We start from the raw sequence: 21,341 nt of genomic DNA on the forward strand, positions 1-21,341 counted from the left end.
GCCGGATGTTACCCACAATTCAACTGAGCAGGTGCGCTTGCGTCACAAGAGAAGGAAATGACGTTTAATCTTGAGTCGTGGAGAAAACTGAAACACTGATACAGTCTTTAAAGACGGAGGAAATCTAATTTGATTTTTTGACTATCCCGTATTTGTATTTTATAAGTACGTTTACTCAACATATCCCAAATTTTCCTTTTGCCCGAATCACTAATTGAGTTCCTGAGTGGCTCAGAAGTGTGCGGTATCTTATCCATTTGACAGATGATGTTTTCCATGTTTACCAACGAATTTTGACAGACAGTAAAAGTATGTCAATACTTATGAAAAATCATTCAATGGAAGAAATGTAACAAATACAACCATGACACAACAAACCAATATGTACCTAAATACTAAAATTTCATTTCTAGAGTTCTACAATGATTGTTGTACAACTTGCATATGCCTGTTGGCATTATACATTTGTGTATGTACACAGTACATTACATGTATGTGTATTCACTTAATGTTGATGATTATTTGTGTATTGTTTCTGAATAATTTGTGTTGGATAAAATTTGGTACAAGAAGCTGTTTATGCATGAATATTGCAGCAATTTACAGAAAGTATTTCAAATTGCTACAAGCCTACATATTGTACAAGTATGTATTTTGCGGGATTGGGTTTCATATACATGTATGGTTAAAAACCTTATGGAAATTTTCAGATTTAGTTATATCATAAGCAATCATTTCTAACTAAGAAGTCAATCCTATACTCTTCAAGGTATAATGTACATATACTTGTACGAATGGTCTTTTGTGTTTGTAATTATGTATGTTCAATTGTTCATGTACATGTAGTTCAATCCTATGAATTGGTATGAATCAAAAAGGCTTTGTAAACCTTTCACAGCACTGAAGCATAAGAAGAAGGGTGTCTGTATTTTAATTTAATGCTTCATGTTTATTGGGAATGATTGTCTAATCTTTCTAAGTAGGATGTCCGTTTCAGGATGTATTATTTTTGTTGACACAATGAATAGTCATATTAACATTTATATTGATTTTATGTACAACTAGGGGTACTACTTTAGTATAAGTGAAGTAAATCCTCTTAAAAAACACTGAAGAATGAAATAACATGGTCTTGCATCAATCAAATTTAGCAACAGTCTCCTGCTGCAAGAATAACAAATATGGAATATATCTTGAACACAACTATGTCGCTACATGTAGGAAAATGTAATTGTAATCTATATTTATTGTAATACATGTGTGGAAAGTCTTATTTACATGTATATGTTTTCGTTATTGCATATTCTTTTCAAATTGAACAGCATTAAACTACATTTGTACTTGATGTCATTAGGTAATAAAGTTCTTTTATTTCAGTATTGGACATTGCATGGCCAAGCGCCAATTGATTTTATCCAATGATAGCTAGACGTAGAAGAAATAATTCTGGTTCTGAATCTCGCCAAGGAAATAGTTTTATACAACAGAGTAGCAGTACTTTCGTAAGCTCAAGTCCAACATCACAAACTACAAAAACAGTTGTTGATTCAGAAATGTCATGTCGTGATCGAACAGGAGAGTTCTTGTCAGCATGCAAAGTTTTACAGACAAGTCAGGTATATGTACCTCTTTTTAGGAAAAAAAAAACATGTATTATGTTACTGTTATTTTTTTAATCAATGTATAGAATTTTAAACTGATACAGTGTTCTAAGATGTCTTCCTTGTCTTTTTTCTTATGTACAACCAAGGCCCAAGTTATTTGAGAAAAATAGGGAGAAGTGGTAATACAAGTAGGTCGGGGCACAATAAAGAGACGTTTTCTTCACCTGCGTCCATCATTCATTAACAGTTTAATTTTTTTTTTTTTTTTTTTTTTTGTATGATTATGTAATCTTGATCAATTTTATATGAGTTTGACTTCAAGTTGTTGATATTTGGTTGGATTTGACTGTTTTTATCAAATTGTCCAATGAGACTGATTGAATAAAAATTAATTTTAGTGATTCTTTGATTTGCTGAATCTACATTTTTTTTTTACCATAGAGGTCACATGCACATTTGTATTGTATGATGAATGCACAATTGTATTGTTTGGTAGAGATTGTGTTAAAGGTTTCAAATTCCGTTAAGCCATTTTAGAGGAGTTGTGGATTATTGAACAGATTGCATAATCACTATATATCCCCTGCTTTTTTCAAATTTCATTTGCTTTGTTAATGACTATGTCAGAATATCCCAGAAATACTATGAAAATAACAGGAAAACTTATAGTGTCTTTTAGCTTAGTCATAGGGCAAAGCAAGCAACATTTGGGCAATTATTTTCCTCAAGTCACCAAGTAACATGAGGCTTAAGCAACTTGGTACAGTCTTATCTATTAAACTGAGTGTCAAGCTCAACGGTCACTTGTGCCACAAGTCAATTTATATTGAGTGAAAATTTGGTTGCTTTTATTAACACTTAGTAAGTTAGAGTAATGCAATTTTAATTTTAAAATGTTTAAATTTAGATGAATGGAGCTGTACAGAGGCCAAATAATCCACTTAGACAGAGAAGTGAATTCACACAGATAGCTAAGTAAGTCAATAGAGTTAATCGTCACACTGGATTTCAAGCACACTAGTTACTCACACTTGAAGAGAAGGAAATTTAACTGATCTAAAGTCGAATACAAGATAATTTTTAGTACTTAACTTTTAGTCTCTGCCTTTTATGGAATGTAAAACTGTTAAACTTACTCTAGTCAGATTGAATTGCGTTTGATCTGTGTCTTTTAGATAAATGTACCTAGGACATTTTGAAAAACTTATCTAACTGTTTTAAGTATTTTGTGTCCATTTGTTTACTCAGAAAACCTGACTTCATGCTATGAATTCCTTTACTACTATACAGTAACTGGAAAACTACAATGTGGTTGTCTTGCATTTCAAAAAACAATTTATATTCAATTAATGTAATAGCAAAAATATTAAAATTTTAGTTGCTTAGTATACTGGAAAAACAGAATGAGACTTAAATCAGTTTAGTTTGAGAAGGTCATAATCATGTTTGCTGCGACAAATTCTGTATGTGTAAAGCTAACTTCAATGAGCGCTATAATACCAGTATCTTTGTGACAATGTGTGTATATTGTTTTTCTTTTTTAGGCGCATTGGACGAGATCTTGCAAATACATTTGCCAAATTGGAAAAATTAACAATATGTAAGTATAGGATTCAACTACTAGTAAGCTTGCTCTAGTACCAAATATAACACTATAGTTATAAAAACAATATCTGTGACATTTGTCAAAAGATAGTAAACTTGTGAGAAGAGTAGGATCAATTAACCATGTTTTATGAAATTTTAAGTAGTAGTCTGAGTAATAATTATGTAAAATCTGTAAAATGTGATACACCCCAAAAAAGGGTACATATTTTTTTTTAAATTAAGTTGTTTTATGGGTCTATATTATGAAATGTGTAATTATTCATTCCAATCTGTCTGATCTTAGGAGATAATACACATGGAAAATCCAATAGTTTCTATTGTATTTTAGTGTCATTTACAGAGTTATCTCCCTTAATTTTGAAATCTACAGTGCATTCTGTATAATTTTTATCATCTTAGAACATGGGTTATGAGAAAAAGCCAACATTAGTTTCTGTTTACTATGGTAATTCAAACAAAATATCAAAAATAAAAATATGCTGGCTTTTCACTCATGAAGCACATTTTGCATGATTCTTAGCTGGAGTGCTACTTAACTAGAATTCTACTAGAAAACTGTTTTTTTTTTTTTTTAATTTGAATACACCATAGTTTATAAAGTGAAACCTGTCATAGCAGAATACCTTTTGGACTGAGAGATTTGTTCAGTTTACAAGGGTTCAGAAATGAATTGAAAGTGATATGACAGGATTTCTGAAGGTGTATGATTTACACATGTTTTGGGTTTATCTAGGGTTGAATTGGACAGGTTTTACTGAATTTTGGGGTCATTGCTTGACCCAGATCCTGTGATTCTACATTTCTTTTGTGCTTTAGAACTATAGAAATTTTCTGATTTATACTTGAAAGTTTAAATTAATACCAAGTAATTAACTTTTCCTCAACGAAAATCTGCTTGCAATATTTACATGTTTGACTTTTTCTGGTCTAAAATTTCAGTGCAGTGGGTATCTAATAGGAATTTGGAGTGTTATAACCTTGACCTGCTTAGGGCCACTTCATAAAATGTAAAAAAATGATTGAGGTTTAATTTTTTAGAATGGGAGATTTTTGTTAATACTCAGAATTAGAATGTAACTTCTTATTTCTTATTTTGATGGAACTCTTTCAGCTAGAGTAATAAATGGTGATTCGTGGCTCCCTGTATTCCAAATCACTGAATGTAGCAGGATATTCTTGTTCTACTGTGATATATTTCATTTTTGTGGCACATAAACAGCAAACAAATGCAAACTGTCTCCATTTATAAAAACTATGTGTGAAAGTAGGATATAAACATTTCAATTATTTGTTTTCATTTTACTAAAAATAACCCAGTAATCAAGAAAACTTTTTTTCAGTGGCAAAGAGGAAATCGTTATTTGATGACAAGCCTGTGGAGATACAAGAGTTGACATACATAATAAAACAGGACATAGATAGTCTAAACAAACAGATAAGACAGTTACAGCAGTTTGTACAGAATCATAGACAACAGAATGGAAAACATCAACAAACACATTCCAGCACAGTTGTTGTTGCTTTACAGGTTAGTATGGCAGTGTGTGAAATCTCTATTGGCCAACTCAAGAAAGACAAATAAAAATTGCATCTGGCTCGTTCTATATATTGATCACTATCCAAGATGGCAAGTGATTGATTTCTGACTAGTATTTAAATGGGACAGTGAAGTTTTATTTATTGTAAACGTTTAGTAAAATCAGCTGACCTGACACATTATGTTCAAAATTTAGGGGTCTTTAAGCAAGCTGGCTAGTGAAATTTTATTTTAGCCAGTTGAAATTGAATGTCACTTGCAGATTCATAGAGAAAAGAGAGAAAAATTACACTCTACTATTGTCTGTTTCTGACACTGAATTATTGAAATGTTAGCTGGAAAGAGATGTGCATAAAAGTATGATTTATATTGCTGATTTTGTAAGGAAAAATTAAAAGAAATAACCACTAACCATATTATAAAGGACCTTCTGATTTCCATACTGAAATTTGCATTTAGAAGAGTGTTATTATAAAATTAAACATTACACAATACATTTTTGCGGAGTTTACAACATTTTTTCTTTACTTTTCAGTCAAAGTTGGCAAATATGTCCAATGACTTTAAAGAAGTTCTTGAAGTTAGAACCGAGGTGAGTTATTGAGTTCAATTTACATTTGAGTTTGCTGGAATAATAAACTTTTTTTTTCAACCAGTCATTCACCTTCACTGAGATACAAACAGAATAGCCTGTGTGGTTAAAGATTTCAGAAAATATAGTTTGGTTTTTGAAGGCTTCTCCATCAAATTTTATTTAATGTGTCACATGTGCTCATTTTGCAAGTCTTTTATATAGACAGAACTTTTTAGGCAAAAAGTGATTAAGTATTTTTAATTACCAACTTGATTTGTTAACTGAGACTTATTTGAATATATTCTCAATTTTGTTTTTAGGAAACATCAAAATTCAAATGAATACATTTTAGTAAATGTAAAATGTGCATTGTATAAATCTTATTATGGCTGTATTTTTCAAAAATATGAGGTCACAGTCACACAGTTCACATTGTTAAGTAAAACATGGGACATGAGTTGTCTCCCTTTTACCTTGATATTTAAATGTTACACTGCTTTAACAGTATCAGATGATATATGGTTGAAGTAAAGAAGATTCACAAATAACTGTGTCATCACAATTTAATCTTTAATCCTTTTTTAAATGCTGGGGTATACTTATGAATAGAATATTTTTTTACAAATCCACTAGAGGGCCTGGGTATGCTTATGAGTAGAATTTTATCTTACCACAAGTTTTTCATTTAGCTGTCAAAAGGCATAAGGTTATTTCATTTAAGAGCTAAAGACTTTGTAATGTTGTTGTGGATAGAAAAATAGAAAATCTGATATTAAAACATGTATTAAAATGAAAGTTAAGGCTTTGTCAGAAAGTCCAGAACAAATTATTACTTTAAACTTACACTTGCTTGTAAAAAGAATTTTTGCAATAGAGGATGTAATTGTTTTTGTGCTACATGTAGATCAGCATCCCACTTCAATTTTTGTCAGAAAATTGATTACTTTTTGATTTGGGTGATTTGCATTTCATTTATAATATGTCTATCACAGAAAAATCAGTTAAGATGTCGTTTATTTCCCCAATGGCACCCTACTTAGGCAAGTTTTGGAAAAAAAATAGGTATGTAGGGCAATAACTATTGATTGATTATAATAATGGAAACAGTGATACATGTAGTAGACTAGGCAAGCCAAAAAACTTGGAATAGAAAAAAAAACTTCTGTAATACTGAGTGATGGTTTAATGACATTTTAATGTCAGTTTCATTGTAAAACTTGCATGGAATATTTTACCCTACTATCTACATGAAGTCATTAGGGAAAAAAACTTCTTTCAGGCTCTGTCCAAAAGTGGTGAATGTACCATAATATTTTTTTTCAATTTTTATTGTAGAACCTGAAACACCAGAAATCGAGACGGGAACAGTTTTCACAATCAAGTGCCATGTCAATGCCACCATCAGCAGCTTCAAATCAAGGTTAAATATTTATTATTTTTATGATAAATGATCTCTATAGTTGATGTCTTAGTAGGAATCACAGGCAAAGTAGGACAAATCTGAAACATGCATGTTAAAAACTGGTTGATATGACAATACACTTCTGAAAACACAAGAAACTCTTCTATATTTGAAATCTCGGCATCACTGGATATATCAAATATAGAAGACTTTCTTTTCCATTAGAATATTAGAAAATTGAGGTTTATGACCAAGTTATCTGACTGTGTAGTTTGTATTTGCTGTGCATGTCGATGAAATTGTAACTCAGTTTACCAGAATGGTATGGGAATGATACAAATAATCATATTACACTGTCAAAGTGGTGGGTTACCATTCATTACCCACTGCCTGATTCTTACAGAGACTTTTTCTGTAGGACAGTTTGCCGTGTAGACTATTATCTGTAGGACAGTTTGCCATGTCAACACTTTTGACTGCTTTTAGTTTATTGATTATATTTCCCTATGTGATAGGCAGGACATCATGGCTGTGTGATGGTAACATAAAAATTAAAAATCATAAAAGGAAATCTACAATTTTCACTGAATTTATAATTGGAAGAGTTGACATTCTTCAGAGGGGTGGAGCTTCAGTGACCTCCTATACTTGTGAATGCTCTGAAACATGAAAAGCTCAAAATTGTTCTGTTTGAAGTGAGGTAAATGAAGTATGCTTTGGGGAACTGAACTTTTAACACAGACACACAGCTTGTGTTATAGGAAGTCCTACACATTATCAACTAAGTTAAATGGTTTTTTTTTTATAAAGCCAGGTATGTCCCTAGTAGGCAAACAAAAGATATATTTACTGACAGATGTAGTTTTACATTACAGAGAAATCAGTATTATTTCAAGATGAAGCTGCGTATAATGGTGCTGCAGGTGGTGATGTTGTACTAAATATGGATGGTTTCTCTAGGAACCATCAACAACAACAACAGTTGATAGATGAACAGGTATTTGTAGAAACATTGGTATAATTGTGTAATATTAAGCTAGAAAATGATTCCTGGTTTTCATCCACATCTGTATCAATCAGGGATGATTTTGTTCTGTTTGTATCGGAATTCGGCTATTTCAGATACAGATTTTACCATTACAATTCTTTTTTTACTGTATATTTACTTCCAATTTTGCTGATTTTTGCTTTGTTTGTAGACATAAAATCTTTTCTGATCAATAGAGAAGAGGACATTGAATTCAAAACCTGGTTTCTTTTGAGTTTTTTGGGATGCTGTCAGAACAAAATATGGGTCACAACAATGCATGGCAATGCTAACAAATAAGAATAATTACATTCACTTTGCATACCTATAAAATGCACTAATCTCATTGGATATTCAGCTTTATAATGATGTTCTATGAGTCCATACAAGTATTTGAATAGGCCATGCCCATAACTACAGGAATACATTTATTGATAGCTGTGTGTTGCTTTTTAATATAGAAATATACTCAAAACAGTAATTGAAATGGTGCTCTAGCAAACTTCATTGGGAATGTGCCACAGTCAATGCTTTTACACTCCAATGAAACCATAAAAAACATCAATGCTTGCCAACACTAACACAAAAAACATCAATGCTTGCCAACACTAACACAAAAAACATGAATGTGTTTTGTTTGAATCTATATTAATAATGTCATCACAAAAAGTAGTTTTCAGCAGTCTACATAGAATTTTATTGTTATGAAAACCAAAAAAATGACATTTGTTTACATCTAATTTTTATCAATTACTTTTTTTTAGGACACATATATAGAAGAAGGGGCAAACACAATGACATTTGTTTACATCTAATTTTTATCAATTACTTTTTTTTTAGGACACATATATAGAAGAAGGGGCAAACACAATGACATTTGTTTACATCTAATTTTTATCAATTACTTTTTTTTTAGGACACATATATAGAAGAAGGGGCAAACACAATGACATTTGTTTACATCTAATTTTTATCAATTACTGTATTTTTTTTAGGACACATATATAGAAGAAAGGGCAAACACAATGACATTTGTTTACATCTAATTTTTATCAATTACTGTATTTTCTATTTTTAGGACACATATATAGAAGAAAGGGCAAACACAATGCAAAGTATCGAGTCAACAATAGTTGAACTTGGGTCTATATTTCAACAGTTAGCTCACATGGTTAAAGACCAAGAGGAAATGGTGCAAAGGTATTGTTTCTTTTCTATTTATTTACTGCATAGTGGATAATTTTTGTGGTTCCCACATTTCATGACTTGCTCTATAATTAGGATACTAAATTTTCACAGTCTTTATTTTTAGATTCTTTATATTTGATAGAATTAGAATTTTATGTAAGATAATTGGACTTGAATTTGGTAAGCTTTTATTTCCACAATTCCCCAAACATTGCAAATGTAGCAAAAATTAGAACCTCACAATAATTTCCCATTATTTAGTACAAGTTATGTACGTAGTTGCTTTGTCAATGTATAAATACCAGTTCTATGTGTAGAGATGCTTATTTATACTCTGTGTCACCTACTCTGAATATTAAAAAAAAATTCAAAGCCACCGACTTCAATTTATATGCTACATTTCAAGTTGCGTTTCTATATTGTTATAAGGATTTATTCCTAGCACTTGAATCAAATTTTTAAACACTATCAGATCTATGTTGTCAAATATGCCATGATCCTTTCACAAAGGCAATGTTTGGTTATAAGAGATTTATGACTATAAAACAGACTAGTTATACCCCTTCCAAAGAGTGGTTTCTACCATAGTTTTGGGGGAATAGGATATGCTTGTCAATAGTTAATAAGGAAAATCTGTGATCTTTATTTGGCATTTATCTGTCACTTTACAAACAATTTTGAATAGCGCAATAGATTTTTTTTTTTTGTAAATGAATAGCAAGAAAGACAACTCTAATTTAAGAAAAAAGGTCTTCATATAAATTATTAACAAAAGTTTATTTCTGTTGACTGTTGAGTACTGTTGCATATTGTATTTAACATCTAACTTTCTTATACCTAGAATATTTGGTATCTGCTCAATCATGTTTTTTTTTTGTTTTTTTTTCTTTTTTTCAGAATTGATACTAATGTTGAAGATACAGAAATGAACATTGAAGCAGCACATGGTGAAATATTAAAATATTTCCAATCAGTGACTTCGAATCGATGGTTGATGATTAAGATATTTGCTGTTCTCATCGTGTTTTTTATCATATTTGTTGTATTCATGGCATAAATTATTTTTATAATATTTTAAAATGTATTTATTGGCAGAGAAATTTCAAGATTATTGACAAGATCAAACCCATTATATTGTGATATGAATGACAGTTCTCTTTGCATGTTCAAGGATCCAGTTAATTTCTCCTGTAAATCTCCTGTTTACAAAGAATTTTAAAATATTCTTTGATTTGTATTTTGTTGATTAGTTCTTTCAACAGAACTAAGATAATGACCACCATTTGGCATAATTTGTATGTATTTTCTTTTATGTGTCAGCACTAGATTAGAAGATCCTTTTAGGATTATTATAATTTTCATGGTGATAGTATATTTTGAAAGTAACTGGCTGTCTCCAACATCAATCTGAAAATCAGTATACAATGTACTTATCAATTATTTCATTTTTGTACTAAAAAAAAATAGAGAGATTCATGGAGCAATTTTAATGCTAATATATCAGAGGATTTATTTAAATTCTTCTGTTTTAAAACAGAATTCCACTTTTTCATAGGTAGATTTTACCATTCCAACTCTTGAAACATTTGTTTACATTGCAATTTTACCTATTTTCGCTGTATTGTTAACTTCATAAAATTATGTCTAACTTCTCAAATTCTGATTTTATTAAGACATTTTGTTGGACATTATCATCTTTGATATGAAAGACCAAAATAAAAAAAAAATATCCTTGATTCTCACCCACTTCCGGACCTGATTTTTTTCAGCCCCTTCAAAAAAATTTTGAATTTTTGTCCAATTTAGTTCAGTTTCTTTAAAATTTACAGCACTTCTCGCCGAAATTGATAAATAAAATTTTTAAATTAGCCTGCCCGTCCAAAATTTTGACCAAACCAAATGGATGAGAATCTTGTATTTTTGTTTATTGTGGCTTAAAACACTGTGATCATATTTTGTGTGTGAATGAATTAAGTAATGAAATTTGAATCTCCATTAATTTTCATTCTATTTTATCATATATTGCAACATGTGCTGTGTAGCTTTAAACTGTAGAAGAAAAATGAGTAAAACAGCTTTTCAGAGAATCAAGAAAATGTTTGACATGACATTCTGGTTGAGTAGAATTATTTCATACTGCTCAATTTAAATAGAGACTAAACTCATTATTTCAGAATATTCAGGATTGACCATGTTCAGTCAAACCTGCCTTTATACATCCCTGATTATCCAGAAGCACATTCAAACCAATCACACTCTAAACTCCCCTTTGTGAAGCATACACAAACATGAATTACTGATTCTTAGGGGTTTTTGTTCTTTTAAGTAATACTTATACCCATGAACAACTACTAACATTTTGAGAATTTCTTTCTCATTAGAACTGCATTGTTTTTCTTCTTATGCACTAACTTTGTTATTATTATGGTGCAGTTTTGTCCTGTTGATTTATGGTACATTCAGTCAGATCATTTTAGTTTAGCAATTATTTCAACAGCTTTTCTTTAACATTGCTTGTCTTCGGTTTCTAGGTATTTTTGTTGTTGACGGAGAGCTTTAATTGGAATTGAATGCAACATGTTTCATTTGTAAGGTGAAAGTTACGAGACTGTTACATGAATAGTTCTGATAACATTGAAATCTTTTAGTAGCATACCATTTATCTTCTCCACAGACCCATTTGTTTATGTAATATGTTGGCCCTTAAGGATGTTCACTGTTATGTTTGGAAATAACAAGGATACCAAAGGGTTGTGAAATCTTTTAAGATCTTTCATGCTAGAACAATATAAGTGGGAAAAAATGATTGGTCAGTTTGCTCATTTTTGAGATGTAAGCATTTGAACTTTTAGGTGGAAAAACGATTTCTCTTGTTTTTACATAGGGTTTGTCTTAGGATGGTTTTATTTATTCAAAACATCCAAGAAATACAAGGATTTCATAAAAGCATCTCAAATAGCATTTTAAGTGTTTTTAAATTGTGAAAAAAAGTAGGAGTCCCTGCACAAAAAATATTAATGCTATGAAATAGATAAAACCAGAGGTGTCCAAAAAAATTCGGACAAAAGTGACTGAACATGAGCAGTGAATATCCTTAATTCACGGTTCATTTTAAAGTGAGTTGGCCTCTTTTTACATTGATTTTGTCATGCTGTAGGTGTATTCTGTCATTTGGGACCATCTTTTTATTTCAGTGTTAGTTGTTGTTTTATTTAGATTCTGGTGATGTATTTTCCTTTCTAATTTTTGCCACTAATTTGTTAGTGGCAATTTTAAAAACTCCATGCTGATTCTGAAGGGCGAGATAATGAATTTATAAATTATTTTACTTATCATGTAATTATATTAGATAACAGTTTCCAACAGTTTTTTTATTGTTGCTATATGCATAAATACTCTACTAAAAAAACCTTTTTCTAGCCTGAATAGATACTTTTCTTTTTTTTAACGAAAAAACAAGCAAGTTTTATCTGATTTTTCACTAGCCCAAATATATATTAACTAGCCTAGTGGCCAATGACTATGATGGTTTTATTTAAACTACAACATTTTTTGCAGGGGAAACCATTGTCAGTATTCCTGCATATTTCTATGTTGAGATGTAACATTATCCAATTTATAATTGGGTAATTAATCATGGTTATAATTGTTATGAATTTGTGATAAACTGGTAAACTTAACCAGATGAACGTCAATAAAATATGAAAAATTGATATGTTTTTTTTTCCATTGAAGGGTACTTTGTTGTACTTTTAAAACCTGTCCTTCATCAGGTATACATATATCACAGTGTTAAATATGACTTAATTTTTGTTACTTAGGTTCTTAACGAACAGTCCTAATGACTTGCCTTTCTTTCAACGTTGTTATCTCTTAATGTTAGAAATTTCTCAAAAGATACCACAACAGGAAGGCTTTGATCGGTTTTAGGAGTTGTGAATTGAGAAATTACGGTCCAGAAACAACAATTTTTCTGATGTTCTGACAAGAGTTAATGTGTATCGATCTGTTTGACATTGTACCACAAAAAGAAGGCTGGGATTGATTTTGAGGTTGGCTTGAACTGAGGACTTCGGGCCCACTTCGCTGAAAGATGTTCAAATTCTTATCTTGTGTCAAAACTTTTAAGGCGTCTGTCCGTAGTTACAGCTTCCTACTCGACACAACACTCTAAATTTTCAACATCACTGGAAATCTAGTATTTATATACCACATAATGTGTTACTATACAGAACACAAAATCTGATCCATACAAGTTCTTGAAAACGTTACACTGTATTCCTTAGTGTATACGTAATATTTTTAGTAAATAAAATTTGGGGTCTCCAGCGTCGTTTATTCACTATGGACAAATAAACATAAAAGATTTGTTGTAAAAAAAAATGGAAAGAGGGCGACATCACTTCACCCCTCTCTTAACTTTGATTCAACCTCGAACATAATTTTTCCTCTTGAATCAAAAAGTATAGAATTTAAAATTTCAGATTCAGTCATTATAAATGTCTAACCATACCCAATGATAATAACATGCTTATTCCTGGAAAGTAAAATGACTGGCCTTTGAAAGAAACAGTTCCCTGTTGATATATATTACTAAAACAGATGTGACATATTTTTTTAATTCTGAAGATTCGTTTCTTTCGTTACTTTCCTTCTGGAAGGACAATGCTACGTGCATGGTTTCTATTATTGAGTTAATCAGCTTTAAACACCTTAGGGTCAAAGTCTGTCCAAGAACTTTTTTTCTTAAATTTTATTTTTAGCATAAGTCACCTGGGTATTTACGGAGAAATACGTATTTTCCCTTAGGCTTGGATCACTCTCGAACCATAGAAATCACAGGAATTGTGAAGGTTTCGGTACGACCATTTGCTTACAAACAATCAGAATGATAAACTGATTAATACAGACATTAATGGTAATTTGAAGTACGCGTACAGTTACTTGCAAGGTGCTATTAATAGGCTTTGTGAGATTTAAGTTGTTCGGTTGTATTTTCAAGAAACCAAGGTGATCAAAATGTAAACTATGATTATACTTCGAATAGCGGATGCCGTAGTTTTCTATACTTTACTACATGTAAGGCAATAAACAAGTATAAACATGTAGTAATAGATAACACAATATTTTGAAACACAGCAGATTTTTACATTTCCAGAGTGCAATATGTCTGTCATTATTAGCAATTTGGTTCAATATAGGATTTCGTTATTTTTTTAAACATCATTAAACAAGCAGTGCTGTAGTTCCAGGAAAAATGAATATGCTGAACTGATCCCGTTTAATGGTATCTTATAAAATGAACATAACGGACACTTAAGAAAGCCGGATAATTGGTCGTCTCGTCTCAATTTTTAAAATGGTTTTAGCTAATATTTATTATCAGCAAATAAAGCACTGAAAACAAAAGAGCTGAAATCGGATGGATACAGAAATAAAGATTAGCTTGTTAAAATTTTGACACAAAGTTATCATTGTTTTGTTTTCAAACGGAGGATGATATGCTTGTTTGGTGCTTCAAATTTTACCCGCCCTTGGGCCCAAGATCGTATGTTCTTTATCTTATCTAATAATAATAATCAAAGTATTCATATGCTAAGTCAATTTATATCGATTGTTTGAATTTTTACTCTTCATACATCGTCATATTGCAAAAATAGAAATAAGATAAAGGAAAGAACCGGGATCGCATCATAAACACAAGACTGTTGTTGTAAATCGCTACAAGTCGAAATTCAATATCCCGTTTAATGGTATAATATTTTTAAGATAAAAACAATAAACAAAAAGAGAACTCCAGGTCAAAACTGTCTGTAAAATTATTCAAACTTGAGCCTCAAGCGTTGAAATAATCCTTGTTACCTTTTATCTAGCTACAGTTAACTACATTATAATAGGGCCTACGTAAATTGCATTTGCATTATTATAATATCCTTTTGACTGTTGGTAATGTATTTTTTCTTAAAATACTTGAAAGTGTCTTACATTGCTGGGTAATATTCAAGTCTCTATTTAAGAACTAAAAAGTTCTGTCTGTACTGCAACTAAAAGAACTAATGTTTCCCAGATGAATGACGTTACGTTTATAAATAAATGGGGGAGAAAATAAATGTCTATTCATAACGTCAAATTTATGTGGTGGTTCTCCCACTTTGTTATTTTTGGTTTATAATTTAATATCCTATGTGCATTGGTGCTTTACAATGCATGCCTGTATTTAGTTCAACGTAGAATTGAATTATCTCCCTTAGTACATAGGACTGCTCCTTAAAACAAGAGGGGGCAATATTTAGCACACACACATTCCGCCCCCGATCTCCAGGAACAACCTGATATTAACCATTACAGCTGACATATGAAACAATGAAGTCTCCCTTTTTTATTTCATACGCCCGTCTGAGACGGGTCGTATTATGATATATACACGCATGTCCGTCCGTCTGCATGAAAATGACGTTCCATAACATGTGGACCCCTTGTTCAATAAACTTCAAACTTTACATAGTTGTTTGTTTTGATGTATAGTTTTTTTTTAAGATAATTCCATTTTTTAAATGATGCTGAGGCAAGATTCTATATGTCATCCCATATTTTTTTAAATACTTTGAACCATACACAAAGGTCTTAAGTTCTGAATATATTTTAGTAGTCTTACTACAAGTCTCTCTCATTGCATGTATCCCTCTGATTGCAAATCTACTAATTATTGTTGGAGAGAGAGACAGCAATTATAAGTGGCGTTATCAGAGAAGTTAATTACACAGGTTTCTCGGTGTCATATGTATAATAAAGAGGGACTTGTAACATTTTGCTGAAAATCTTATTTTTCTTTTCGTAATAATTGACTCTTTTAATGTTTTTTATGGGATTTTTTTTCACGTGTCGTACCTTAACTAAGAACCTTGTGCACAATAACTTCAACGTGAAACTTTACTACACAATTATTTGTAAGGATATTCTGTAATGGTGTGTAAAATTTTTTGAGAAGATTTTATGTTTCAGAGTAGTGGACTTTTTTATACGAGATTTTTTATAAAACGCACTGTTGTTAGATATGACCACAGGGGCTTGCTTCCAATATCAAACTAGTACTATCAAATATGCAGCCCGACTAGTATATAAATACTAGTCGGGCTGCATATTTGATAGATGGAACAAGCCCCTGTTGTATGATGTGAGCATTCTGACAATCCGCTAGCATGAATAAAACAAAATTAATTATCCTTACATTCGTTTCTCGTGAATGATAGGGAAGAGTAATCAAGGGAACCAAGATTCTAGCGGAAATCAAAAGAATGTTACCCAGAGACAAAGACCAGACATGGAAAGCAGACACATACAACAAAGAACATAAAGTAATTAAATAATAATGGTACATACAAAGTAATAAAAGTAAATGAGCAACTCGCACTCCACGAAAAAATAGGAGCATGGACCAGGTGTATCGGTAGGGTAAGCGTCCTCTGCTCTTCTAGGAACACCCGCCGAGTTGCTCGTAAAAAGTCAAGTAGTCCAGAGTGGACGAAAGAGAAAAGGAAAACCATGACACGTTGGACAAATCAGTTTTCATGGTGCAGATGGATACACCGTACTCCTACAACGTAAGAGGTTGGAGGATGGCACCAAGTCAGAAAATAGCTTGCAAGACAACTCCTAGCATTGCTGGAGTAGGATACACCGTAACGATCCACGAGTTTATGAAGACGACCATAAAACTTCTTTAGTGATGACTTCAGTCTACTAGCAACATAACCCTGTTCTAGAAGCCTAATTGTAAAAAGTCTAGCGCGATACAAAAAGTCTGCGTAGTACGGCAAGCTCTGGCATAATGTATGACTTGTGATATGAAAACTTCATAGGCAGAAGGGATGTTGCCACAAATGAAAGGAAAGTTGACAATATGGAATGAAAAGTCATCACGTTTGTCGTAAAGTTTCGGATCAGATCAGCTATAAAACGAGCCTCATAAGAGTGAAGGAATAGGTCAGCAAGTAGAGGAGCACGATTTGTTCCCATTGGAATGCTGATTGTTTGTAATGTTTGCATTTTGAAAACATCTCCTTCGGTATATTTGGGAGATGATTTGGAATTATTTTTTACAAAGTATGAGGAATCTCTAACAAGAACTACATATTTGTATCTAGGTGTACCATTTTCTCCGGAGAAACAACGATGTATAATGTTTTTGAGTTGAGATTTTAACTGAGTATGGGGATTAGAAGTAAAAGGTGTTGAAAAATCACAGGTTTTAATGCTATTATATTCTGATAATAGTCTTGAATTGAGGGTTTCCAAAATATCTTTTTAAATTTTCAGGATCCACATTGAATTAATACCACTACGGGAGTAACAAGTGGTGTGTATGGGCTTGATACCCTGTTTGACCGCTGTGAGTATAGAATGTAAAAGTTTTGAAAGAGGTTTGGTGGTACATTTTGCGGATCCAGCTGTGTTGCGTTGTTTGTATGAATTCTTGTGAAGTTTAGGAATCCAGACATAGACGATAAATCACAATCATCGTCTTTGGTAGGGAGACCAAAAGAGGATAGCACAGATGTATGGTTTTCCACTATCTCTTCTTTGGAGAATGTAGTGGCAGTACATGTACATGTATTATCACTGCTTTTGTTGTCTACGTCTACCACTTATAATAAACATTGGATGTAATACGTTTTGCAGACAACAACAATGAATCGGTTCATTTGTACCTCTGGAGACAGACAAACCCTTGAAGATTAATCATTTTAGAACTGAAATGTTATAATCATTTTTATACTTTCTTTCAATTCAGAGTAATTTACTTAAATAGCTCACGTCTTGCCTTCTTTTTTTTTACTTTATAACCGTAAATATCAAAACCAGGTATTGAAAAAAAGCGAGACAGTACAACCTGCGCTAGGAGATAAATTTAGTTTTCTCTGAAGGCACCCGACTTGGAAGAAAATCTAAGACTAGACTGATTGTAGATCTCCATAATAGTATCCTCGATTCTGTCGTGCCTTACGGATTCGAACCGGCACTCATTTTGATTGGTGATGATCTCCGTGTTTTGTTTAGACTGGCACCATTTCCCCGTTCATTTTTTATTCTACTTTTCCATTGACACCGAAGTCTTCTGTTTTGTATTTATTCTGCTATCTTCCTTATTTGATATTGTGCTCAAACTATCCAGTTTTGATTAACATTAATATAGGTATCGAGTCGAACTAGTGCTAATTCTTCGTGGTATCCAACAAAACACGGGTCTCTTGTATCTGTGTCACTGTAATATTCCTTCGAATATATGTGACGTTCTTCATTGAAGGAGAACTGCAATGAGGCAGAATTCGATGGTGCGCTTTTTTTCAATAGTAGCAATAAAACGAATTTAGGCCATGAAATACCAATATAATGACAAAAACATCGGTAAGTTTAACTACTTTTGTTCATGGCCCTTAATTAAGATTTACACGTTGTATCTTTTCAGCGCTATTTTAAGTAGCAGTCTTTTTAAGAATCATGCAAATCTGCAAAATGTGATACACCTCTAAGAAGGCTTCATACTTTTATTCTTGTTATTAAGTTGTTTTATATGTCTATATGATGAAATGTATAATTATTAATTATTAATTATTAATTCCAATCTGTCTGCTCTTAGGAGATAATACACATGGAAAATCAAATAGTTTCTATTAAATTTTAGGGCCATTTACAGAATTATCTCCCCTAATTTTGATTTCTACAGTACATTCTCTATTATTATTATCTCCTATGAACAAGGGTTATATGAAAAACCACATCTTACTTTCTGTTTACTATGACATTTAAAACAAAATATCAAAAATAAAAATATGTAGGCTTTCCAACAATGAAATACATTTTACATGATTCTTACTAAGACTACTAGGTAGGGAGGTAGACCTAGGGTAAGGGACATAACTGTTGAAATCAGTGATATGTTTGTATTATATTCAATTTCACCAACATCTATCAAGCTTTCTTTTAAAACAGAATTTAATCAATCCAAGTTACTTTGATGCTTACATGAGATCGATGTCAAATGCTGAACACAAACATTCCAATGACTTGTAAGAGTTGTTTCCCTTACCCTAGGTCTATCTCTTTAATATTTGTGTCATTTCAGCACTATATGTTGAATATTAACGGTAGCATATTCTGATGACACTAGTCACAAGAATGTGGCGGGTACTTGAACACTTCGACCTATTTAAACCGCAACGGTCCTTAAAAAACACCTCCAAGACAATAATTGGCATTAGAACGTTTTAAAAAGTTAATCCTAGCATTAGTTATAGGATCTTGGGCATTAAGTGAAATTATAAAAGTTCTAATGACCAGATTGGCAAATTTGAAACCATAACACTTCTCCAAGCTAAGAATATTCAATTTAAACATATTTTGTGTATTCAACAAGAAAATTATAATCACATTTTCCGAACATAGAATTTTATCCTCTTTGAACACATTATAAATATAGCAATTTAAATTAAGTGCGATTTTCTTAAGTTTTATACCTAATATTTTTATATAGACGTTCAAATTGGCGGAAAATTGCTATGGATTAAGAACTCGTTAAAGGATTATTTAAATCTTTCTTCTCACAATTTTTGAAAGTTAATCTTATAACGAGCCATCGAGTGTTAATTCTATAAGGTACGTGGAGCCACTATAAATATGTACTTAAAGGAATGAACTGACCATTTACATACAGCTAGTGTAGCTCAAACTATGGTAAGAGATATATACTAAGATCTCTCTAAGTCACTTTGAAATGACGACTCGGCAGTTCAGTACATGTATTACTACGGTAGGTATAATGTTTCTGTTAAGGATAAGAACAATTGTTTAATTTCTGATGATATGCAACCGGATTGTCATTTACTACCCAACACCAACACATAAGAAAACACACACATTTATATTTTAATCATTTTCTGCTAAATTTTCTGTAAAATGTTCGTTTTATTCTGTTAATTTTTTTTTGTTCGGTCATCAGTTGGTTATTATGTCCACTTGAAAGCATAAAGCACCGAACATTCCAATAGCGAGGTGGTCGTTTTCAACAATAATAAATATTTCAAATATTGAAGAAAAAAATATAAATAATGATTTTATATTTTTCCCTCATCTAACAACGCATATTTTTGAAGAAAAATATTGATTTCAGTTGCTGTTGAAATGAAAATACACAAATTCTTATCCGACTTTAAATTCCAGCACCCTCCCCACTTTAGGATAAAAATGGTCGGTCCCTAACTATCATCCAAGTTCTTAACTTGTGTATAATTCTGTGCATGCATTGTCTTGTCTTTGAGATAATGTTTCAAGAAGTATTCTGCGAAAATGATACTAAACAAAAAGAATAAATGCAGTTAAATTTAAGTAGGAAATCTGTAGGTGTTAGCATTATACTTGTTTGGTAGGTATTGCAAAGTGTCTGAAGTGGTCCCATCTTGCGAATACAGACACACGCGTCGACGGCGGGGCCTATATGGCGCATGTATGTATGTGTCAGAGCCGAAATGGGCAATAACAGCGAGACTCTAGCTTGAAATCGACAGTTAATAAATGAAACACTAAAAGTTTGAATTTTTCAGTTTCAAATGCCACTTTTGAAAATATACACTTGAATTCTTAAATTCTAAATTTAATCCATATACATGTTTATTAATTACAATACATGTACATGATTGAGGGTTACAATTTCAAAATTCTTCATGAGTTTCAGTAATTTTTAATATAGGACTCACTAGGGACATCGTGCGAAGATCGCTTAACTGAAATCTAACCATTATTTTAAAACTAAACCCACCTAAAAACAGGCTTTGATATAAATCAAGTATGTAAAGACAAGAAACTGAATTTCTTTACATGCTGTCAGAAAGTTGTTCATTAATCAGTTAGGTATTAACTGTGATGATAAACTTAATGCCATAACGATCTATATATTCCATGTTAATAAATGGAACTCTATCACTTACAAACAATTTCACAATAAACAGTGATATCATATGGTTGATATTAGTATTAGAGAGCTTATTTTATCTTTGTATTTCCTAACCGACATGATAAAATAAATCAAAATTGTTACAAAAATGAAAGATGAATAAATAAATTGGCGACATGATTTTAATGTACATGTATTCGATTTTTAGCACGGGAGTTTTATGCCTTTTTCCCCAGAATTCATTTGTAATTAGAATCCTTTGAGAAAACAGTTTATACTGAATAGTAATGAAAAATGCTTAACTTGAAAAATTGCGAGCAGTGCTCACCAACTGGATACACCCCCCCCCAAACATACACACACACACTCACTCAATTGCTAACATGCACATTTTGAATCTTAAATAAGGGTTGCCAAATTTATATTGTAAAGATTTCGTAAAGTTCTTTTAAAT

General features: G+C 31.7%; 1 protein-coding gene across 2 annotated transcripts; it reads left to right on the top strand.

The window, feature by feature from the left end:
- Positions 1 to 25: 25 nt before the first annotated feature.
- LOC148625677 (syntaxin-5-like) lies at positions 26 to 12,653 on the top strand. Of its 2 annotated transcripts, none has more exons than XM_088569348.1 (10): positions 26 to 309; positions 1,378 to 1,616; positions 2,512 to 2,579; positions 3,149 to 3,204; positions 4,553 to 4,740; positions 5,285 to 5,341; positions 6,659 to 6,743; positions 7,601 to 7,722; positions 8,831 to 8,952; positions 9,838 to 12,653. In XM_088569348.1, exons 2-10 carry the CDS (start codon positions 1,419 to 1,421, stop codon positions 9,995 to 9,997), a joined length of 1,056 nt encoding a protein of 351 aa, XP_088425474.1. In that variant the 5' UTR covers positions 26 to 309; positions 1,378 to 1,418; the 3' UTR covers positions 9,998 to 12,653. The 2 variants fall into 2 exon arrangements, with proteins under 2 accessions (XP_088425474.1, XP_088425476.1); XM_088569350.1 differs by having other exon boundaries at positions 34 to 165.
- The last annotated feature ends 8,688 nt before the right edge of the window (positions 12,654 to 21,341 follow it).

Source organism: Perna viridis, chromosome 2 (assembly GCF_037379345.1).
Source record: "Perna viridis isolate PV_CMFRI_1.1 ecotype Kerala chromosome 2, ASM3737934v1, whole genome shotgun sequence".
NCBI classification, from domain to species: domain Eukaryota; kingdom Metazoa; phylum Mollusca; class Bivalvia; order Mytilida; family Mytilidae; genus Perna; species Perna viridis.

Coding starts and splice junctions, on each gene's coding strand:
- LOC148625677 (XM_088569348.1), top strand. CDS start 1,419: ATGATAGCTAGACGTAGAAGAAATAATTCTGGTTCTGAATCTCGCCAA. Junction 2,580..3,148: donor GAATTCACACAGATAGCTAA/GTAAGTCAATAG, acceptor TTTCTTTTTTAG/GCGCATTGGACGAGATCTTG. Junction 4,741..5,284: donor CAGTTGTTGTTGCTTTACAG/GTTAGTATGGCA, acceptor TTTACTTTTCAG/TCAAAGTTGGCAAATATGTC.